At 49.2% G+C, this 19,038-nt stretch overlaps 1 protein-coding gene across 1 annotated transcript in view; it reads left to right on the forward strand.

Annotated features, from left to right (window-relative positions):
* The window catches only part of NPLOC4 (NPL4 homolog, ubiquitin recognition factor), a 48,587-nt gene that overhangs the window by 26,364 nt on the left and 3,185 nt on the right, over nt 1–19,038 (forward strand). The window contains exons 12-16 of the mRNA NM_001192189.3: nt 2,297–2,457; nt 12,179–12,250; nt 14,952–15,047; nt 16,190–16,306; nt 17,697–17,799. Coding sequence (NP_001179118.1) covers nt 2,297–2,457; nt 12,179–12,250; nt 14,952–15,047; nt 16,190–16,306; nt 17,697–17,799 — 549 coding nt within the window. The remainder of the gene's footprint in view (nt 1–2,296; nt 2,458–12,178; nt 12,251–14,951; nt 15,048–16,189; nt 16,307–17,696; nt 17,800–19,038) is intronic.

Genomic DNA, 19,038 nt, shown 5'->3' on the forward strand with positions numbered 1-19,038 from the left:
CATGGGAACCATGAAGGAAAACATCTTTCATGCTGTCTGAATTTTTAAGATCCATTTGATTTGCGATCCATTTAGAGTGACAGGCACCTTCTCTTTGAAATGAATGTACTTTGGGGCACAAGAGGCTATGGCAGCATCGTTCACATGTTAACGTGAATTAACGGGGTCAGGTGCTTAAGGCAGTGGATGGGAGTTTGGATAGGGATTAGTGAAAGCACTAATTTTGTAGCATAGAGTCCTTCTACCAGGGCCTTATGGGGCAGGGAACCTATTGTGATGAGAACGCTCAGGGCAGCAGGAGCCAAGGGGGAAAACAGAGAAGAGACAGGTTGTACATTATCAGAATTTTGCCAAGCCAGCTTTCTGTTTGACACAGGGGAGGAAAGTATTCTCTTTCAACTTCCTACATCACATAACCCCCACTTGCTTCATTTAGGCTGAGATTCTGGGTCTAGGCATTTAGGCTGGTGGTTCTCAAACCTATCAGACCTGATACCTGCTCTTCAGTACATTTATGACACGTCTTTACTATCCAGAAAGTAAAATTCATAGATAATATACCAGCCTACACACCTGATTCTAAAAAGAAAGCAGAGTTGTAGGATGACTGTAACATTAAGGAAAAATAATAGTGAAGGAACGTGTAATAAGACAGTACACTCCATGAGCCAGCAAGTGCTTGGGGACTGATGCTTGCTGAGGACAGCACTGTGGAGGGCTGCCAGTCTTGTGGGCGGGCCCTTTGTAGGCATCAGTGACATGATTCCTAGACATTCAGCCAGCAGCCCTCCATAGAACTCTGAGCCAGGCAGGGCCCTTCCTCAGCTTATACGGTATCCTGTTCATAGATGATATGCTGTTAAAGCTATGAGTATATTTCTGTGGTTGTGTATAAAATGCAGTCGATTCTAATCCCAGGTCTCCACAAATACGGGTTTTGCCTATAGGAGTGTGCACAGGACATTTCAAGGCCAGGTGTGATGTGGAGCGGTTGTTAGTCGTGAGGGACTTACTTGAACATAGCAGGGCGTCCGGCACCTTGACTCTAGCCTGCTAAAACTGGCAGCTCCTGCCCCACCCTGCCCAACTTCATTAAGAAAAACAAAAGTCACCTCCACAGATTTTCAGAACTGCTTCTCGTGAGCACTGTTGTTTTAGGCTTCCATGGGCTCCCATGGTAACCTAACCCCTTTAATTACTGTTTCTATGGGGAATTATTTGATGAGCCCAAAGAACTGGTACATGTTTAGAATTATAAATAGTCTCCAAGTCAGGAGCTGCCTGTACTCTCAGTTATTGAGTCATACCTGTTGTTGGGAATTTGGAAATTACAGATTGTCCGTGGAATTTTTGCTTCTGAAATTGGCACTTTACTGACAGGTTTTAAAACTGTAAGGTAGTAAATCACTTATAATAAGATCTGCAGTTAGAGTCCTTTCAGATCTGGGCTGAGCTGTCCTTGGTAGTGCTGTGAGATGCTCAGATGCGTAATTTCTCTCCCTTTCCTTGGGGGTGGAGATGGATGGTGTTCCTTGATCGGTACTTTATCCTCCTTTTATAAAGAAGCTAAGTTAGAGATGTTGAGAGCTTTTTGTTTTTTTTAATTCTCCAAAGCTATCGCAGTTGTCAGGGTGTGACCCTGATTCTGGAGGGGAGGAAGATGGCTGAATGATTGGTCCTGCCTGACCACCTCCATGGGTTTTACCCTCATCTTGAACTGTAACCCTGAGGCAGGTTTCTATGGAGTAGGACCTGAGAAAGGTTAGCATGGAGGGCAGGGCTCGGCGCAGGGAGAGTGGCCGCCTAAGTGCTGCAGCAGGGTCCACGTCTGCCTCGCAGATATGCCGGCTGTCCAGGTGTCTGAGGTCAGGACTGCCCTCTGCAGTGTGCAGATAACTAGCGTAACTAGTCTTCTCCCATTCACTCCCATCCGTCTTCCTGCATTCACTCAAGAATGAAATTTGCTGGAACATGGGGCTCTGTTGTTCACATCCCTGTGTTACTAAAATCCAGGAGCCCAAGTGTGCTTTTGGATGGGTGTTAGAGAAGGTTTAACAGTCATACCTCCAGTTCTGAGAGAGCATGTTGCTGGTGGGCCTGTTTGAGAAGCTGCAGTGGCATTTCCACAGCCTGTGTTCACGGCTTTGTGCCCACAGCTCTCATGAAGCTGCAGTCGAACTTTTTTGATTCTACCCAAGACACATACACGGGAGTTGGTTCTGCAAATCCGAGATGAGGAATGACACTGCTTTGAACATCCTCCAGTGGATTCTCATTGAAGGTCTTTCTCTTGCAGGTGGCCCCGACAACCAGGTCCACTTTGAAGGGTACCAGGTGTCCAATCAATGCATGGCCCTGGTCCGAGATGAATGCCTGCTGCCCTGCAAGGATGCCCCTGAGCTCGGCTATGCCAAGGAGTCCAGCAGCGAGCAGTACGTGCCTGATGTGTTTTATAAGGTAAAAGTGCGATGGTACCAGAAGAGAGAAGTGGATGGAGAGCAGTGTGGACGCTGACCTGTCCTGGACGTTACTAATTTTGGTGCATTCTGGCCATGGGTCCACCATGGTCGTCTAGAGGCCAGCTTGTGGATAAGGAATCTGTACCTTTTCCAGGGCTTTTGTTGACTATGCAGGATTGTGTGGTGTCAGGGCTTATAAGCAGAAGTGGGGATGCTGCACACTGAGGTTGGGGTGCATAACAAGTGAGACCATTGCAGCACAGACTCTCTCAGTTTCTGAAAAGGAGAATTGGCGCCTGTGGGCCTCAGCAGGAGTGAAGGTTGGAGCTGCCTGACAGAAGTGGGGCCCTCCTGAGGAGATCCAGTCATCCATTTCTAAATCTGTTTCCTGTGAAAGCTATAAAAATGACTTTTATTGAAAACTGTAGGGACTTCCCTGGTGGTCTAGTGGTTAAGACTCTGGGCTTCCATTACAGGGAACACGGGTTCCATCCCTGGTCCGGGAGCTGAGGTCCTGCATGCTGTATGGCGTGCCACACCCCTGCCCCCTCCCAATAAAGAAAGCTGTGATCTGGTTTGGACAGTCCGCGTTGGGTGCTTTCCTGGAGGCTCGTGACCTGGTTCCCATCCTGCTCGTGGGAGTTGTTCGGGGTCACAGTCGGGCTCTGTGCCTGCTCCCCGTCCTGGGCAGACTCCAGTTTCCCTCCGGCACTGCTCTTCCTGGAGGAGCCTTTATTTCCTGTGGTGCAGGGCTGCTTTCGTGTCTGAGAAGTACCTCGTCTCCATTGCTGAAGGATGTTTTCACCACATAATCAGTTGTAGGCTCCCAGTTCTGCTTGTGGTCTCACTGCACTTAGGCCACAAAGACTTGCTGGCAGAAGGGGCCTGGAACCAAAACTAGGCAAGCAGTGAAAGCCCGTAAGAGTGACGAGCCAGCTTCTTTGAAATGATCTGACTCTTCTAGCATTCTTTTTGTATCAGTGTGTGCAATGACTAGACACTAAACAGTGTCTAGTCATTTTTCTGTTTGTTTTTATTGTTCCAACAAGGCTGTATTTTTAAATAACTTTATTGAGATGCAGTTTGCACATCACACAGTTCACTGATTTGAAGTGCCCAGCTCAGGGGCTCTTAGGATATTTGCAGGGTTGCGTAGCCATCACCACCATCTAATTTTAGAACAGTTTTGTCCCCCAAAAAGAAGCCCTGCATCGTTTAGCAATTATACCCCAGTCCTCCCAACTCCTGACAACCACTGATTTGCTTTCTCTGGTTTCCTTGATGGAATCCTACAGTGTGTGGTCTTTTGTGACTTGACTTTTCACCACTTATAGTGTCTCATGGTTCATCCATGCCTGCAGTCTGCAGTGCTTCATTCTTTTCATTGCTGAATAGCATTCGGTGCCAAGGACACACCCTACTACCTATGGGACATGTCAGACACCCAGGAGAGCGCCCAGAGCTGAGGGGCTCCAGGGCCTCATCCTGGTGGTGACTTGAAGGCTAGACACTACATGATTGTGACAAAGACTTCACCTCCTCAGGGATTACAAGTGGGGCTGAGACTGTCTGAAGCTGTATCTTTCTTGCTGTGGGCGTCTGTGGCAGTGGGTAATGTGCAAAGGAAAAATACGAGAGCCTGAGGGTCTTGTCCCTGCCCCTGGTCTCCCCCTCAGCTCTTTGGAATGAAGGTCTGCCTTCTACTTTTGAATCTGAGCTTCTGCATGGTCTGAGGGTAGTGGGGGCAGGGACTGTCATTGTGCCAGGAAGGCCGGGTCACTATGGTAGCAAGCAACCTGTCTTTGCTCTGTAGCAGCCTGTCAGGAAATGCTCGCTGAGCAGGCAGGCCTCGATGCTGTATCTGCTCCTTTCGGCTGGTGGCAGTGAAGAGACACAGTGAGGCTGGCCTGTGATAGCTCGCTCAGGCGTCCCCTCAGATTTGTGGGACAGTAAGGAGCTCTGGGAAAGGGTTCTCCATATCATTCTTGAAAGGAAACACTTCCAAAGAGTCTTGATTAAGAATTCTGTTGTCTTTTCTCTCCTGTGGTGTTCAGGAACAATTTCTGGCTTGATAACACAGATTTTGCCCTTACACAAATTCTGTGTGCATCAGGTACTCTGAATAAATACTCTTAAACCATTATTAAACATTCACACGTCAAAATCACACCATGCTGGGAACCACTGTGAAAGTTTGATCTTCTCCCCAGAAGTTCCTGTCTTACAAGATATGTCTGTACGGCATGTTTCGGAATGCAGAATGGCTCACTTACAGACCCTAAGACCTGGCGGTCCTGCTAGTTGTGGTCCTGAGCCTTCTGGGGACAGCTTGCCGGCCTGGGGGCAGTGGTGGGGCCTGGTGTCTTCATGGAGAGCTGCTCCCCGTTAGCCGCAAGTCTGGCGTCTTCATGGAGAGCTGCTCCCCTTTAGCCGCAAGTCTGGTGCCTTCATGGAGAGCTGCTCCCTGTTAGCTGCAAGTCTGATGCCTTCATGGAGAGCTGCTCCCTGTTAGCTGCAAGTCTGGTGTCTTCATGGAGAGCTGCTCCCTGTTAGCCGCAAGTCTGGTGCCTTCATGGAGAGCTGCTCCCTGTTAGCTGCAAGTCTGATGCCTTCATGGAGAGCTGCTCCCTGTTAGCTGCAAGTCTGGTGTCTTCATGGAGAGCTGCTCCCTGTTAGCTGCAAGTCTGGTGCCTTCATGGAGAGCTGCTCCCTGTTAGCTGCAAGTCTGGTGTCTTCATGGAGAGCTGCTCCCTGTTAGCTGCAAGTCTGGTGTCTTCATGGAGAGCTGCTCCCTATTAGCTGCAAGTCTGGTGTCTTCATGGACAGCTGCTCCCTGTTAGCCGCAAAGGCCTGTGAAGCCCGGCGTGCCCAGTGCACGTGCACACATCGCTCCAAGGCATCAGGCTGCCATCTCTTTTCTTTCCCCAGAATTTTAAAAATTAAATACTGAGTAGATATAAAAGATTATTTATAAAACATGTTTAAGAAATTTAAAAAAGCAGAAATACTAATTCCCAGAATTAAGAACCAGAACGTTCCTGTGGCCTCTGAAGTTGCTGGGTCTTCCTGTCTGCTTCCAGAAGGAGTGCAGTATGACTTCCTTGCTTTTCTTCTAGTTTTACCTCCTATGTATATTTTCCTAAACCAGGTACTGTGAGTTTTACATGTTGCTGCACACAGTAGACACAAAACTGTGCTCTTGTGTCCTCCAAGCTAGGCCACGTTCCCTGACCCTGGAGCAGCCTGAGACCTACCTGTGTGTGGCCATTGTGTTGCCTTGGCACGAGTCCACTGTGAGCAGAACGCCATGTGAGGCACCGTGCTCCACAGCCTTGGGCCCGAGTCCTGCTCACCATTCCGACATCCATGGGGCGTTTTCTTGAGCTGTCATTGTGCCATCCTGATCATAAGTGAGGCCAGGCTCCTTTTTCTTCATTTGTTTGCTCCGTCCTGTCTCCTGTGATGTGCTGGTTGTATCTGTTTCCTGTTCCTCCCTGGGTGGTTCAGTCTTCTCCCTGCCTCTGACTGTGTCAGGAGGGTGACACCTCTGCCTCTTCTCTCCCGTGGTGTCATTGAAGCAGAAAGCTTACATTTCCATGTGGTCAGCTTTCTACGGTTTGGCATTTTGAATCATAAAGAAAATCTGTTATCTTGTCTCCTCTAAGGTTGGTGGTTTTAAGTCCACATAGGATTGCTTCACAGAGAAGGCAATGGCACCCCACTCCAGTACTCTTGCCTGGAAAATCCCATGGACGGAGGAGCCTGGTAGGCTGCAGTCCGTGGGGTTGCTAAGAGTCGGACACGACTGAGCGACTTCACTTTCACTTTTCACTTTCCTGCATTGGAGAAGGAAATGGCAACCCACTCCAATGTTCTTGCCTGGAGAATCCCAGGGACGGGGGAGCCTGGTGGCTGCCGTCTATGGGGTCACACAGAGTCGGACACGACTGAAGTGACCTAGCAGCAGCAGCAGCAGGATTGCTTCAAATGTGTGTTCCAAGGTAGGGGCCCAGTTTTCCTCTCAATTTATTGTAGCCATATTCTGTCTGAACACCATTTATTGGGAAAACTGTCTTTCTCTGTTGATCTGTGGTGTTTCTCCATTAGCAGTCGTCTCTGTGATCGTGGCCTCACCTCTGTCCTCTCTTCTGTCCCCTGGCTGGTGTTGCTCAGCACCGGTACCTCGCTGTTTAAGTCACTGTAACTTCACTCTTCTCCGATCTGTTGCAGCCCTGCCCTGCTTATCTCCCCAAGCCCGGACTGTTCCTGACCCTCCCCTGCCTCTTGTAGACTTCAGGACCAGCCTGCAGGTTTCACCCAGATGTGATTCTCCCTCTCTCTCTTTCCCTCTTTGTCTCACGCACACAGAGACACACACACAGACACGAGCGATACCCTTGACGTCCCTCAGAAAGTCAGGATTTTTCCACTGAAGGTTTTGTCCGTTGCCTGTTGGATTGTTCCCGGGCACTTTGTGGTTTCTGCATACTGCAGTGAGCACCGCTGGGCAGTTCAGCTCTCTGTTACTTGTTCCTCTAATTTGTACATGTGTTCTGGATTCTCTGCATTATGCAGGAGTGATGATTGTTCCCTTCGTTTTGGCTCCTTGTGCTGGCTAGGGCTTTTGGAAGAGTTGAATAACCAGTGCTTTTGTCTGGTTTTTAATTGTAAAAGATGTGTTTTCAGGATTTCATCATTAACTGTGAGATTGCTGTGGGGCTTTTTTGTGTGTTGTTTCTTTGTACCCTTTATCATGTTGGAAATTTGCTGTTTATTTCCATGTCTTGTAAGTTTCCTCCCCTTAAGAAGAGAGCTCCCTTTTGTCCCGGAACATATTATTTCCTTAATCATGCTGCTGTTTTCTTAGATTGCTTATGTGCCCGTTAGTGAGAGCAGGCTAGAAGGGCTTCTCAGAATTGTTTATAGCCCTGTAGGAGTTGACACACTCATTTCTCATACATTTCAGGAAAATATCAGTTTGAGCAAAGAGACCTATGAAAGCAAACATTTAAGTAATCCTTTTAGTCCTCCTGTGGGCTTTGGGGTTGATTTAAAATATACCTTGTAAACAGGACACATACTCGTGTTTGTCTAAGGCTGTTCATCATGGTGTTATCTGTGGTAACAAAAACTTAAAGCAATCTAAAAGTCTAGTAACGGGAACATTAAATTATAACACATCTATATGGTGGGATATTCTGTGATCACTAAAAATGTGTGTTTGAAAATTATGTGAAGATATGCGATAAAACTCGTGAAGTAAGATTTAAAACGTATCTGTATGGGACTTCTCTGGTGGTCCAGCAGCTAAGACTCTGCTCTCAATGCAGGGGGCCTGGGTTCGGTCCCTGGTCAGGGAACTAGATCCCACAAGCCACAACTAAGACCTGGCGCAGCTCAGTAAATAAATATATTTTAAAAATAAACTGTGTCTGTATGTATAGTAAAAATCCCAATTCCTGTAGATGTTGGTGCATGTATGTACACACATTTGTGTGTGGGTTCACACAGAGGACAGGGCTGGAAAGCTTGAGGGTCCACCTTTGTCTGCAGCTCTGATCTGTTTGTCCTGGGAAGCTCTGTGGAGCCAGTGAAAGAATGGCCGGGGAGCACCTTCTGTCAAGGTGGGAAGAGGTCCCCGTGTTTTGAAGTTGGATGCGGTGGGACAGGAAGGAAGGCAAGAGGTGCCAACCAGGAGTGCCTCTTCGGGGTTATCTGCCAGGACACCTCAGGTTAAAGCCCAGGAAGTAGAGGAGAGAAGGTGGACTGTTCAGTGGACGAGGAGGGTCTTAGAGACCCCAGGGAATGCTGCTCTGAGGTGGCTGCCCAGGCAGGGGGGTGGCAAGGTGGATTCTCCTGGCATGAGGGGCTTGTGGCCTCAGTGATGAGGATCTGGAAGAGCTGACAGGTGGCTGTGGTGGGGAGGAGAGAGCACACAGGCAGCTGGGGTGTCGTGGCTATGGAGGGGACCAGCGCTCTCTGGAGGCCTGTGGAGTCCTCTCTGTCCCACCCATCATTTACCCACCTGTCTTCAGCCCAACATGGGTTTGTCCTAGCATCTGGCACTGACTAGCTGTGCTTTGTGACTCATCCGGAGCTCACTCCGTGTGTGTTCTGAGTTACCTGGGACATTCTAAGCAAACCAGCAGCATTGTTTTGTCAGAAGTTAACCTATATTTCACGGGTTTCACGTGGCCTCCCAAAGTTTCCCCGAGAAGGCTACAGGAGGCTGTGCTGCAGACCAGCCCTGTGCTCGTCCGCTCACCCACCTGGGCCCTGCCCTCAACACCCCATGCTCTGACCTCGGGACCCCGTGCTCTGCACTCAGTCTGTCCCAAGTCTCTTGTGTGCATTGCTGTTTTCTCTGTGAATTGCCTCTCTGTTCCCTGAGGTATTTGTAAGGCGATTCATCATTTTTGTGTTCATTTATGAGGGGTCTTTATACGTAAACCCTTTGTCATATATATCATTTCTTTAACTTTACATACAAAGGAAGTTTTAACATTTTCTGATTCAGAGATACCTTAATCTTTTTAAATTGTAATTCCTGCTTTGGTCATCATACTTAGAAAGTAATTCTTTACTTTATTTAAAGCTATCTATTTACTTATATTTTCTTTTAGTGCTTTTTGATTTAACTTTGTATTGAGATTTATAATGTTTATCCATTTATCTAGTTTCATAATACAGTTTTATATTTGTTAGGGCAAGACTCTGCACTATTCAACTTTTTTAAGCAAATGTTTTATTTTTTGCCTATTTATTTTTAAAACTTTCTTTTATTTTTGGCTGTGCCACTTGGCTTGCAGGATCTTAGTTCCCCAACTAGGGATTGAACCTGAGTCCTGGCAGTGAAAGCACCAAGTGCTAACAACTGGACTACCAGGGAATTCTAGACGAGTGTTTTCATCACAGGAGATTGTGTTTGCCTCCAGCATTATTCAGGAAAATGTATCAAGGAACCAAGAAATTGCCAGCAAGAGAAGAAACTGAGCAACATCCCAGTCTAGGAAGAGGGATTCTGTGGCCTCTGAGACCTGTGAGCTTGGCTTTCATTCTTTCCATTGAGCTGGAGATGACAAGTCTGTCGTCAGATCCCCACGAGGGTGGAAGTAGGCTGGACATGCACACCCTTGGTGGCAGGGCTGCGGAGGAGCAGAGCCCGAGTCCTGGTACTGAGATCTGGAGTCTGAAGTGGACACAGCTGCTGTGCCACCTGCCCTCTGCCCCTCCTGGCTGTTAGATCTCGGGCAGAGCAGCTTGTCCTCATACCCCTTTGTGCCCTCCCTGTGCTCTGGGGCCCGCTGGGTGCATCCACACACTGTCAAGCCTGGACCAGGCTCTGCTGGTCTTTTGTTGCTAACAAGCGCTCTTTAGGTGCTTATCAACTGGACTGCTTCCTAATGGTAATTCTTTAAGAGACTTTGTCCTGAGAATGTTGTTTTTTCTTGCTTTATCCTGTGAAGTCTCAGATCAAGGTGCTAGTTTCACTTACTGTCTTCTTGCCAGTTCTTTAAGGAGAAAAGCAATACATTAAGGATTTCATTCACCTTTTCCAAAGCAAGCTGGTGCCACCCAGTCAGTGGACTTTGCTGTTGTCCTGGCACAAAGCCTGCTTGCCTCTGAGCTAACACAGACAGAGATCCCTAACACAGACAGAGATCCCTGGATTTCTCATTGACGTTTCGTAGATGTGACCGATGGGAGGTAGCGAGGCATCAGGGACCTCGATTTCTGACTCTCCCAGTGTCTTGCTCCAGGTGGAGATAAAACTGCTGACACTTTGGTGGCTGCCAAACTTAGAATTAAGATGTCTTCCTCCTAGTGTATTCTGCCTGACATTTGCTAACGCCCATAAAAAGTAATTGCCTTTTAAAATGGTGTGTGGGGCTAGGGCTTGGCTGGCAAAAACATTTGCGTGAAAGCATGGGGGAGAGATAGAAGGTACCTGCTTTTCCTCCAGGGAAGAGAGGGGGATGCAGCACCTTTATTTTCTTGGGGAGCAGAAGGGTACAGTGGGGTAGTTAAATTTGAAAGAGAATCACATGACACAAAAAAAAGAGAGGGGGGCATTTAGCAAGAAACATCCCTAGAGGGGAAGATTAAAGCGAACAGGTGCTGTGAAAATGTCTCTGCATATTAGAGCTTAATTAGATTTGAAGATGAATTCCAGACGGGCTAATTATGTGTGAGTTGTTGCAGGTTGTTTCTTGTAGGGGCAAGCATGTATTTTTGGAAATGGTGATGTAGTTTGATTGGGTTTGATTCCCGCCTCCTACCATGTTTCCTCCATTGAAAAACTACCACTTTTGGGGCCCAGGACCCATTCAGCAAGCCTCATGTCTTGGGCTGCCAGTGTCAAAGCTGGTAGAGCCACAGAAAGCCAAGCCTACTCCATATGCTGTAGCAGTGAGCATGCGGAAAGACCAAAGATTCTTGCCCAGGTGGAGGGGACAGGATTCCAGCTTCCAGGGAGGGCGGACAGACAGAACGGGCATTGTTTCCAGGAACCTGTCCTCTGCTGGTGCTCTTATTCCCTGTGTGGCTGGTTAGATGTGTTTGCTTAGATGTATTTGAACCAGTTTCTGGAAGGGCAGAGGGGCACATGCTTGCCAGCAGCTCTCTGGGTTGTGAACCGAGAAAAGGTGGGTAATCTGAAATGTGCTATGGACCAAAGAGTTTAATATCTGGGAGAAAAAAAAAGGAGCAGGGCTGCATGGAGCCTCTAGACTTCTGGTTAGGATAACAGACTCAGTTTAACGTAGGACAGCCTGTGAATGTTGTCTCAAAAGACGGCATGGGCCTCTGACTTCCCCAAAAGGTGTGATGTGCTGGGGTGGCACTGCGTCACCTGCATGCCCCAGGGAGATCTGCTTGGCATCCATTAGGGTCTGAGAGCTTTAATAAACATAAACTTTTATGTAAGGTCCCATAATTGGAAATTATGGATGTCTAATTTATATATGACTCAATGAATGATTTATATAATGTTAAGTGATGAGTTAGATAGAAAATATGACCCTCTCTTGCAGAATCTTTAATGAAAAGCGTTGGTTCTTATGAATTTATTTCGAGAGCTCTGTTTGAACTCAGCATGTTTGACATAAATCAGATCTAATTGTCATTTTATGATTAATGAACATATGCTGGCCATTTTTCCCCATAATTAAACTTTATGTTCCGTGCATCTGACAAAGCAAAACAAGTTTAGACTTTGACAGATTGGTGGTGGGGTTTTCATGTTTGCGTAGTAGTATGTGTACTCGTGTGTGTGTGTGTGTGTGTGTGTGTTTATTAATGTGTAAGGATTAAGTTTCCATGAAGTTGGGTTTTCCAAAGGTGTGAGGGAGGTTGTTAAGAGTTAGGATTCAGGTGAGAGACTGGGAGAGCTTATAGAGAAGGCGGGGTGCACAGATGCAGCCTGAGGGGCATTGTTTCCAGGAACCTGTCCTCAAGGGAGCTGGGGTCTGTCTCCCACAGCTTCAGCACCAGGCTGAGGGGCGGAGACACCTGTGGCCAAAAGCAAGTCTACTTTCTTAAGTCGTGGCCTCCAAGAAATGGTGGAAGGTAGAGTCATTGCAAAAATGTGCACATTTTCCTCTCTGCTTTTCATACACTTCAACAGGAATTGTAGTAATTTAAGGAGTGAGACAAGCTTGTGGACAGAAAACCCATCACAGGTCAGCACTCACACCCTGGACCTTTGTCTCCTGTTTCAGGACATAGACAAGTTTGGCAACGAGATCACCCAGCTGGCCCGCCCCCTGCCTGTGGAGTATCTGATCATAGACGTAAGTGTGTGTCATCTCCCTGCGGAGGTCAGGACAGCTAGGGGAGGCCTTGAGAGGGCGCCGCTTGAACACCTGCCCCTCTGCCTGCGCAGAATAGCCACCCAGAGATGTTTGAGTCACTGAGCTCCTGGCATCCCTGAAAAGCTAGAAACCTTAAGGGCTTTTCGTTTTTTTTTTCCTTAAAAACAACTTAAGGGGTTAACTTCTCCCAATCTACAGTGCAGCAGAGGACCGCCGACTAGGCCAAGCAGCCCCAGAGGTCAGCGAGCCTCTCCCTGGCTCTGTGCGCAGGTTCTGCCCTGGCCACAGCAGCCGCCACAGCCAGGCCCATGATGGGCTGCTGCAAGTCGATCCGTAGGGAACACAGCCGTGACTCTGCCCTTGAGTGAAGGGACAGCATGGTCTCTGGGAGGGCACTGTAGGAGCCAGGAAGGCACCTGGTACTGGCACACCATCCCCAAGCCTTGGCTCCTTTCTGGAGGTGTGCTCCGCTCACGGAGATGTGGTCGTGGGCAGAGGGCAGCACATGCTGCAGGACCAGAGCCTGATGCATTTGCTGCAGTCTGTGCTCTGTCCTGTACAGGGTACGGGAGGTGGCTCGTTTCCTAACTGCTGCCTGCCAGAATGAATTCAGGCCGCATTTGGACTAGGACAGGCATGTGATTCAGGCTGTAAAGTATCATTGCATTTGGAGCAGCGGGTCCCTGTGTGCTGAGCCCGCCAACGCTCCATTCCCACTGACAGCTCCCGAGAACATATTTATTACCTAGGCCATAAAGGCATCTGCTTTTTAGACTACCTAGGGTGTAATTAAGATGAAAACAGATTGATGGAGCATACACTTAGGGGGAGTCTGCATGATTTAAAGCCAGCTTCCTGAGGTCTTCTTTCCCAGTGGCCTCCCCACCCGTTTCCTTTCACGAAGGAGCTAAGCTCTTGCCTTAGTGCTGTTGCAGTACCATTTGGTTGATGGGGAAGCATTCCACCCTGTGATACTCACGTGCTCTCTTCCTGTGGAAGGAGGCTGGAGCAGGTGCCCAGACAGGCGTGCTCACTCCTCACCCGGCCCCAGACCCCCACCTGATCAGCACATTCAATGACTTTAAATAAGCCTCGTGGCCAGGCAGCCGTTCAGGCCTTCTGTGGAGGTGCTTCGCATGTAGGGGGTTGTCTGCCAGGCAGGCTGGGTGGGGACAGGGCTTGAGCACAAAATAAAGTGCTTGACACCCTGCATCCTCTCCCCTGGGTTTCTGGGATAGTCAGACTGCCATGTGAACTTGGCTCTGAAGTTCTCCAAGGGGCAGTTACAGGTCTAACAAATAGTTCCCTTGATTCCACATTTACTTACTAGTGGGTCTTCTGTTGTTGCCGGTCCACTCCTGTATCTGCCTTCCAAAGGGAGGGGTGTGAGCCCACCACAGGCCTTGTCTCTGCAGTGAGGTGGCCCCTCTGCCATCTCTAGAATCATGATGGCAGCTGAGACTGAGCCCCACGTATGCTGCCCATTTTGCGGGCTCCATATGACTGGGCACACTTGATCCTCACAGAGCCTTAGGAGGCATGGGCTGTCCGATCTCTGTATCTCTCAGATGAACCAAGCGAGGCCTCACAGTAGGACTTGGCGCTGTGCTGAGTTCACACCCTGTGCCCCGAGGCCACGTGGTCTCATCCATAAAAGGCCAGCAGGGCTCGAGTGAAGGAGCTGCTGACGGCTCAGCTTACTGTCACAGCGCTGGCACGGGCACAGCGGGTCCTGGGCCAGCCAGCCTGGCACAGCTCGCTGCCTTCACTGATGCAGAAAACAGGCCAGAACCACATTTTCATTCTTTAGAAATAGTCCCGAAGGAACCAGAATAGCTGTGCTAAATCTGGACGAGGTGTAATCTGCTGCTAGTGTCATATTGCAGAGGAAGAGCTGCGTCAACCAAAAGATGGCTGATGGTGGTGCACACTTGGGTGCGTTTGGGGGGAGGGGCACCTGCCAGGAGGAATGAGAAACTGTATTTGTATTGATTTTTGCACATTTGCCATTGTCCCTGTAGCTTCTATTGATTTTGAATTTTAAATGCCCTCTGTCATTTCTGAACCACGTCTGAGGCCCTGCAGGGTTTCAGCCCCCGCTTTGGACGCGAGCTCCTGGCTCCAGCCATCTTCAGGGGAGAGCCATGCCCTGTATCTCCCCAGCCTGGCCTCTCCTCTTGCCTGGTCATGCCCTGGCTCCATGGAGTGGTGCCTGGGAATTGGAAGGGGCCTCAGCCAGCTCGCTGGAGGGCACCATGGCTTTCAAAACCATCAGGAACTGGTTCTGCACTTGCCCTCCAGACATGGTGGTGGGAACAGCGTTGGCTCCTGAGATGGCGCTCGTGCCTCTGTTCTTTCCCGTGGCCCACCCTCTAGCTGCCCCTTGGCAGCGGGAGAGCAGCTGAGAGGCCGTCCCAGTGGAGATGGAGTTAGGAAACTGCCCACGGGTACCACAGTCTTACCAGATATGAAAAATGAGTCTTTATTTGCCTCTGAGAGTCACAGTTTCAGAATTTTCATTTAGGGGCTGTCCTAAGAGCTAAGCATCCCATTCAGGGTAGAACAGTTAGGACTTTGCTCCTGTGAGCAGCTCGGGGCTCCAAGGATTGGTGTCCTCAGGGCCCACATCCCTGTTTACGACACAATTAATTTATCATGGGTTTGTGTTTTTGTTCATTAGATCACAACAACTTTCCCCAAGGATCCAGTTTATACTTTTTCTATTTCACAAAATCCATTTCCTATTGAAAACCGGGATGTACTGGGTGAGACACAGGTAAGCTCTTTGTCTTTAGAAACATAATTTAAAGTCGCCGCTGCTTGTTTATCTAGTGTCACTATTGTTTTTCCAGAAAGTATCAAGGTTTCTGACTCTCCTCGTTCGTTCTTGTGACAAAGCCTGGTTAGGCTTTTTTCTAAGATACTGCTGATCTCATGAGCCCTCTCCAGGGCAGCGGCAGTGGATGAGCATAGAGGCAAATCCCTCTAAGTCCTCAGGCCTGCGGATTTGCCGGAAGGACCATTCTCAGGGGGCCTGTTTTATTGGTCACTTCAGGTCCTCTTCCAGCAAGGTTATTGATTGTTGGTAAGCGCCGTCTTTTGTGGCGGTGTCTTGCTTTGCTGTGTGCTCTGCCCTCTACCACATCACCTTGCCACGTTTCTCTGGCACCATCCAAACCATGGGGCCTCATGTGGCCTGGCCACCTCGGCTCTCACCTGCACATTAGGCCAGTCAGAACTGCCCCGACTGCCGTGTCCTCACGTCAGTGGCCTGTGAACACACATTCCAAGTTGATCACAGGTGCTGCAGAAATGGGCCTGGTTAGAGAATGTCTGCATTGAAAGTTTCTTCTGAAGCAGTGACTCGTGTCCAGGGCCTCTCTGATACTTTGGTTTCCTCACTGCCCACCTGGCCAGGTGCTGGTGGAGGAGCAGAGCCACTGACTGGGGTGGCACCCTTGAATGTCCTGCTTCAGTCCTGTTGAAAGTGTTAGTGTCATATAATCCCCCTATCCCTCTGCCGCAATTCCTGTTCCTCACTACTCTGCTGCCATGGTCAGCAGTGCACCCGGACAGACAGGGCTTCTGCAGCCCCACGTGGCCTTCCCACTCCTCTCTTCCCCAGAGGTGAGTTTGAATGTGTCTCACAGCTGGGTCAGTTTCACAGACATGTTGCTTACACTCTTCTGTAAGTCAGATGTACTGAGTGTTTTCCTGGAAGTTTTCCTCTGCAGCTGTGTTTCTCAATCCCTGGCTCCCAGTAAATGGTTCTAGAAGGAGAGGGGGTGGGCCATCCCTCAGCGCTAAATGTGGTCAGTCTCGTTTTTGTAGGACAGTGGCTGTCCTCTGACTCTGACCTGGGACCAACGGGTGCTTGTGTCTGTCTCCCCCTCCTCCCCCCCTTACCTGGACCTCTAGGATTTCCACAGCCTGGCCACCTACCTGTCCCACAACACCTCATCTGTGTTCCTGGACACTATCTCGGATTTCCACCTCCTGCTGTTCCTGGTCACCAATGACGTCATGCCTCTGCAGGTACGAACCAGGTGGGCTTTCTGTCCTCAGACTGGAGCACTCTGGGCAGCACCGGAGCAGCTAAGGCCCCCTTAACCTGTCCTGTGGGCAGCAGCTTTGCACAAGGACCTTGACAGGTGACTTTCTCAGTTTTAGAGTTTGCACTAGAACAGCTTTGTTCAAAAGTGTCTGCCCTCCATGACGGAGGACAAATCATACGGGACACAGAGGCCGCTTAGCTGTGTCCTTCTAAGGGAAGCATTAGAAATCAGCAATTAAAAAATTCCTGTTGGAACAGTTTGAGAATCCCAGCCTCTGCTTCTTCCTGATCTCCCCTTCTCCCGAATCAGCTCTGGTTTATCACCTTGGCCCAGAAGGTTGGCCAACATCCAGGCCCTGGGCGCACAGCTGCACAGTTGGCATTTTTAGGACATGCTTTGTGGGGAGATGATGGTGAAGTGTTACAGATGGCAGCTGCTTTCTGAGCAGCACAGGAGTAGCGGGTCCAATCAGGAAGCCTCTTGCATGGGTTGTGTTGTGGCTGTCCTTTTACTTTGGCCCCTTTTCTGCCTGAGACCCAAGGAAACGCATTTCTACAAGGAGACAGAGTAGAAGGGCAAGGCCCCTTCCTCCCACTGCTTTTCTGTAGCTGTTCTTGTGTCCTGCTGGGTTGATCTTGTGTTTGTTTTTGTCCAAACTGCTCACTTGTGATACTTGACGTTGGGCATCCTGAGGCTTCACACTAGCTTTGCCTTCCCTGCTTGCCCAGAGAGTTGCAGCTCCAGTCCCAGGCTCAGCTGCTGCCTGTCTGGTTGGGAAGGTGGTGAAAGCTTAGGGCCTTCTCACTGGAAACTGTGTGCTGTTGTTGTAGTCATCTGTTAGGAAACATTTTCTGAAGGTACTGCCTGAGAGCCCCTGGAAGGCTTTGTAAGTTTCTAATTATAAAAGCTATTTAAAAAAAAAAAAAAAAAGCTATTTAGTTCCCTGCACTTTAACCCTGGGGTTCTAGGTTGCAAAGCGCACTGAGATATAGACGTGATGAAGACAGAGGACTGAGGGAGGCGAGAGGGACGAGGGTGGGCCTCATGGCCATGGGGCTCCTGCCCGTCTGCCCAGGCCCTCAGGAGAAGGCCTGTGAGCTGTGACTACCTAGGGGTGGAGCAGTCAGCCCAGGAGAGAGAGCAGCACAGTGGTCACCTTGGGGCTCTCTGGGAAGAATTTATATTTTACCTCAATTTAGCATTTGTCTTTATAGACTAAGTGTGTGTTGTTTTGCGTTTCATGTGACGGCCTGGGAGATATTCGCAATTCTCCCTTAAGTGTGTCTTGATATTGGGGAGGAAAAACTTGTGAGCAAGTCTGTCTACTGTCAGTGAAGCGAGTTGGACTCTTCCATTCTGGTTTCTTGCAGGACAGCATCAGCTTGTTGCTGGAGGCCGTGAGGACCAGAAATGAGGAGCTTGCCCAGACCTGGAAGAAGTCTGAGCAATGGGCCACCATCGAGCAGCTCTGCAGTAAGTGTCCTCCCCTCCAGCAACCCCCATGACCAGGGCTCAGACTCCTGCCCTTCAGGCCCCAGTACTTCTTCCTGGGCCCTGGAAACCTGAGCCCAGATGTATCCTGATGGCATCATGGGCAGTGGAACAAGCACAGACAGACCTTTGCTGGGGCCCACAGATGTTTTTGATCACTGTAGCATATGTGTAAAGGCCACACATCTTGGATACACAGTTCTATGGATTTTTGTACATGATTCTAGGAGTAGTTTGAAAGTCATTGTTTTAGGTGAACAGGAATTTCACACTCACCTAAGTGCTGAGTGCAGACAGCTTTTGGGCTCCTCAGGCTTTTGTTTTCCCCTTTCCCCGTCAATCATCAGAGTATTCTTGGTGGAAAAAGAGGAAAAGAGAATAGAACTAGGGGATCTTGTGTCTTCAGAGTGAGAGCCTCCAACTATCAGCCTCCATCCAGCTGCCCCCATACTCCCAGCGCCCTCGCCAAGAGCTCGAGAGGATGGTGACCCTGGTGGCCCTTTGCCCTGTGGCTTTGAGAAGAACTGCAGTGCCCCCTGAAAACACACCTGAAAGTACATATGAAAAAGTGTTTAAACATTTTCTCAGTCTGGAGGGCAGCTACTCGAGCCAGAGTTAGTCAGGAAACCCTCAGTGGAGCCCAGGCCACAGGGAGCCCCGTGGGGTTCTTACTTTCTGTACACTGAGTACCTGGAAGTTCAGGGCTTGAGGAGCCTTGGTATTCATTGTGTTGCTCTTCTGTTTAAATTTTCTTTTTATATGATTCTGACAGCCAAACAGTAAAAGAGCTGGACATGCCATCTACTTCTTGTCCTCACGTTCTGAAACAGAGGACCCAATGTTGTCACCAAATTCCTACAGCCAAGCCCATGGCCTCATGTCCTTGGGTGGACAGTGTGAGGTGCTGGCCAGGGTCTCAGCTCCTGGTCCAGCTCTCCCACGTACTGGGCTCTCCCAGCTTCTGGTGTTATTCTTCAGATGCCTCACACAGAAACATTGACTGCAGCAGCTTTAGTGGTTTGGAGCCCTCTCTCTAAAAAGAGAGCTCCAGAAAGAGCACATGGGGAAGCTGGGAGAGGAGGGTGGCTTGACCAAGAGGTTTTCCTAGATAAGCACTGGCCCAGTTGGGAGAAAAGAAAACCAGATCAGGAAAGGATTTCGTCTGAGCATGTGGTATGCCTTGCCATCCTCACTAGAAACTAATGAAAAGCTAGTGACCCC

Source organism: Bos taurus, chromosome 19 (genome assembly GCF_002263795.3).
Source record: "Bos taurus isolate L1 Dominette 01449 registration number 42190680 breed Hereford chromosome 19, ARS-UCD2.0, whole genome shotgun sequence".
NCBI lineage: Eukaryota > Metazoa > Chordata > Mammalia > Artiodactyla > Bovidae > Bos > Bos taurus.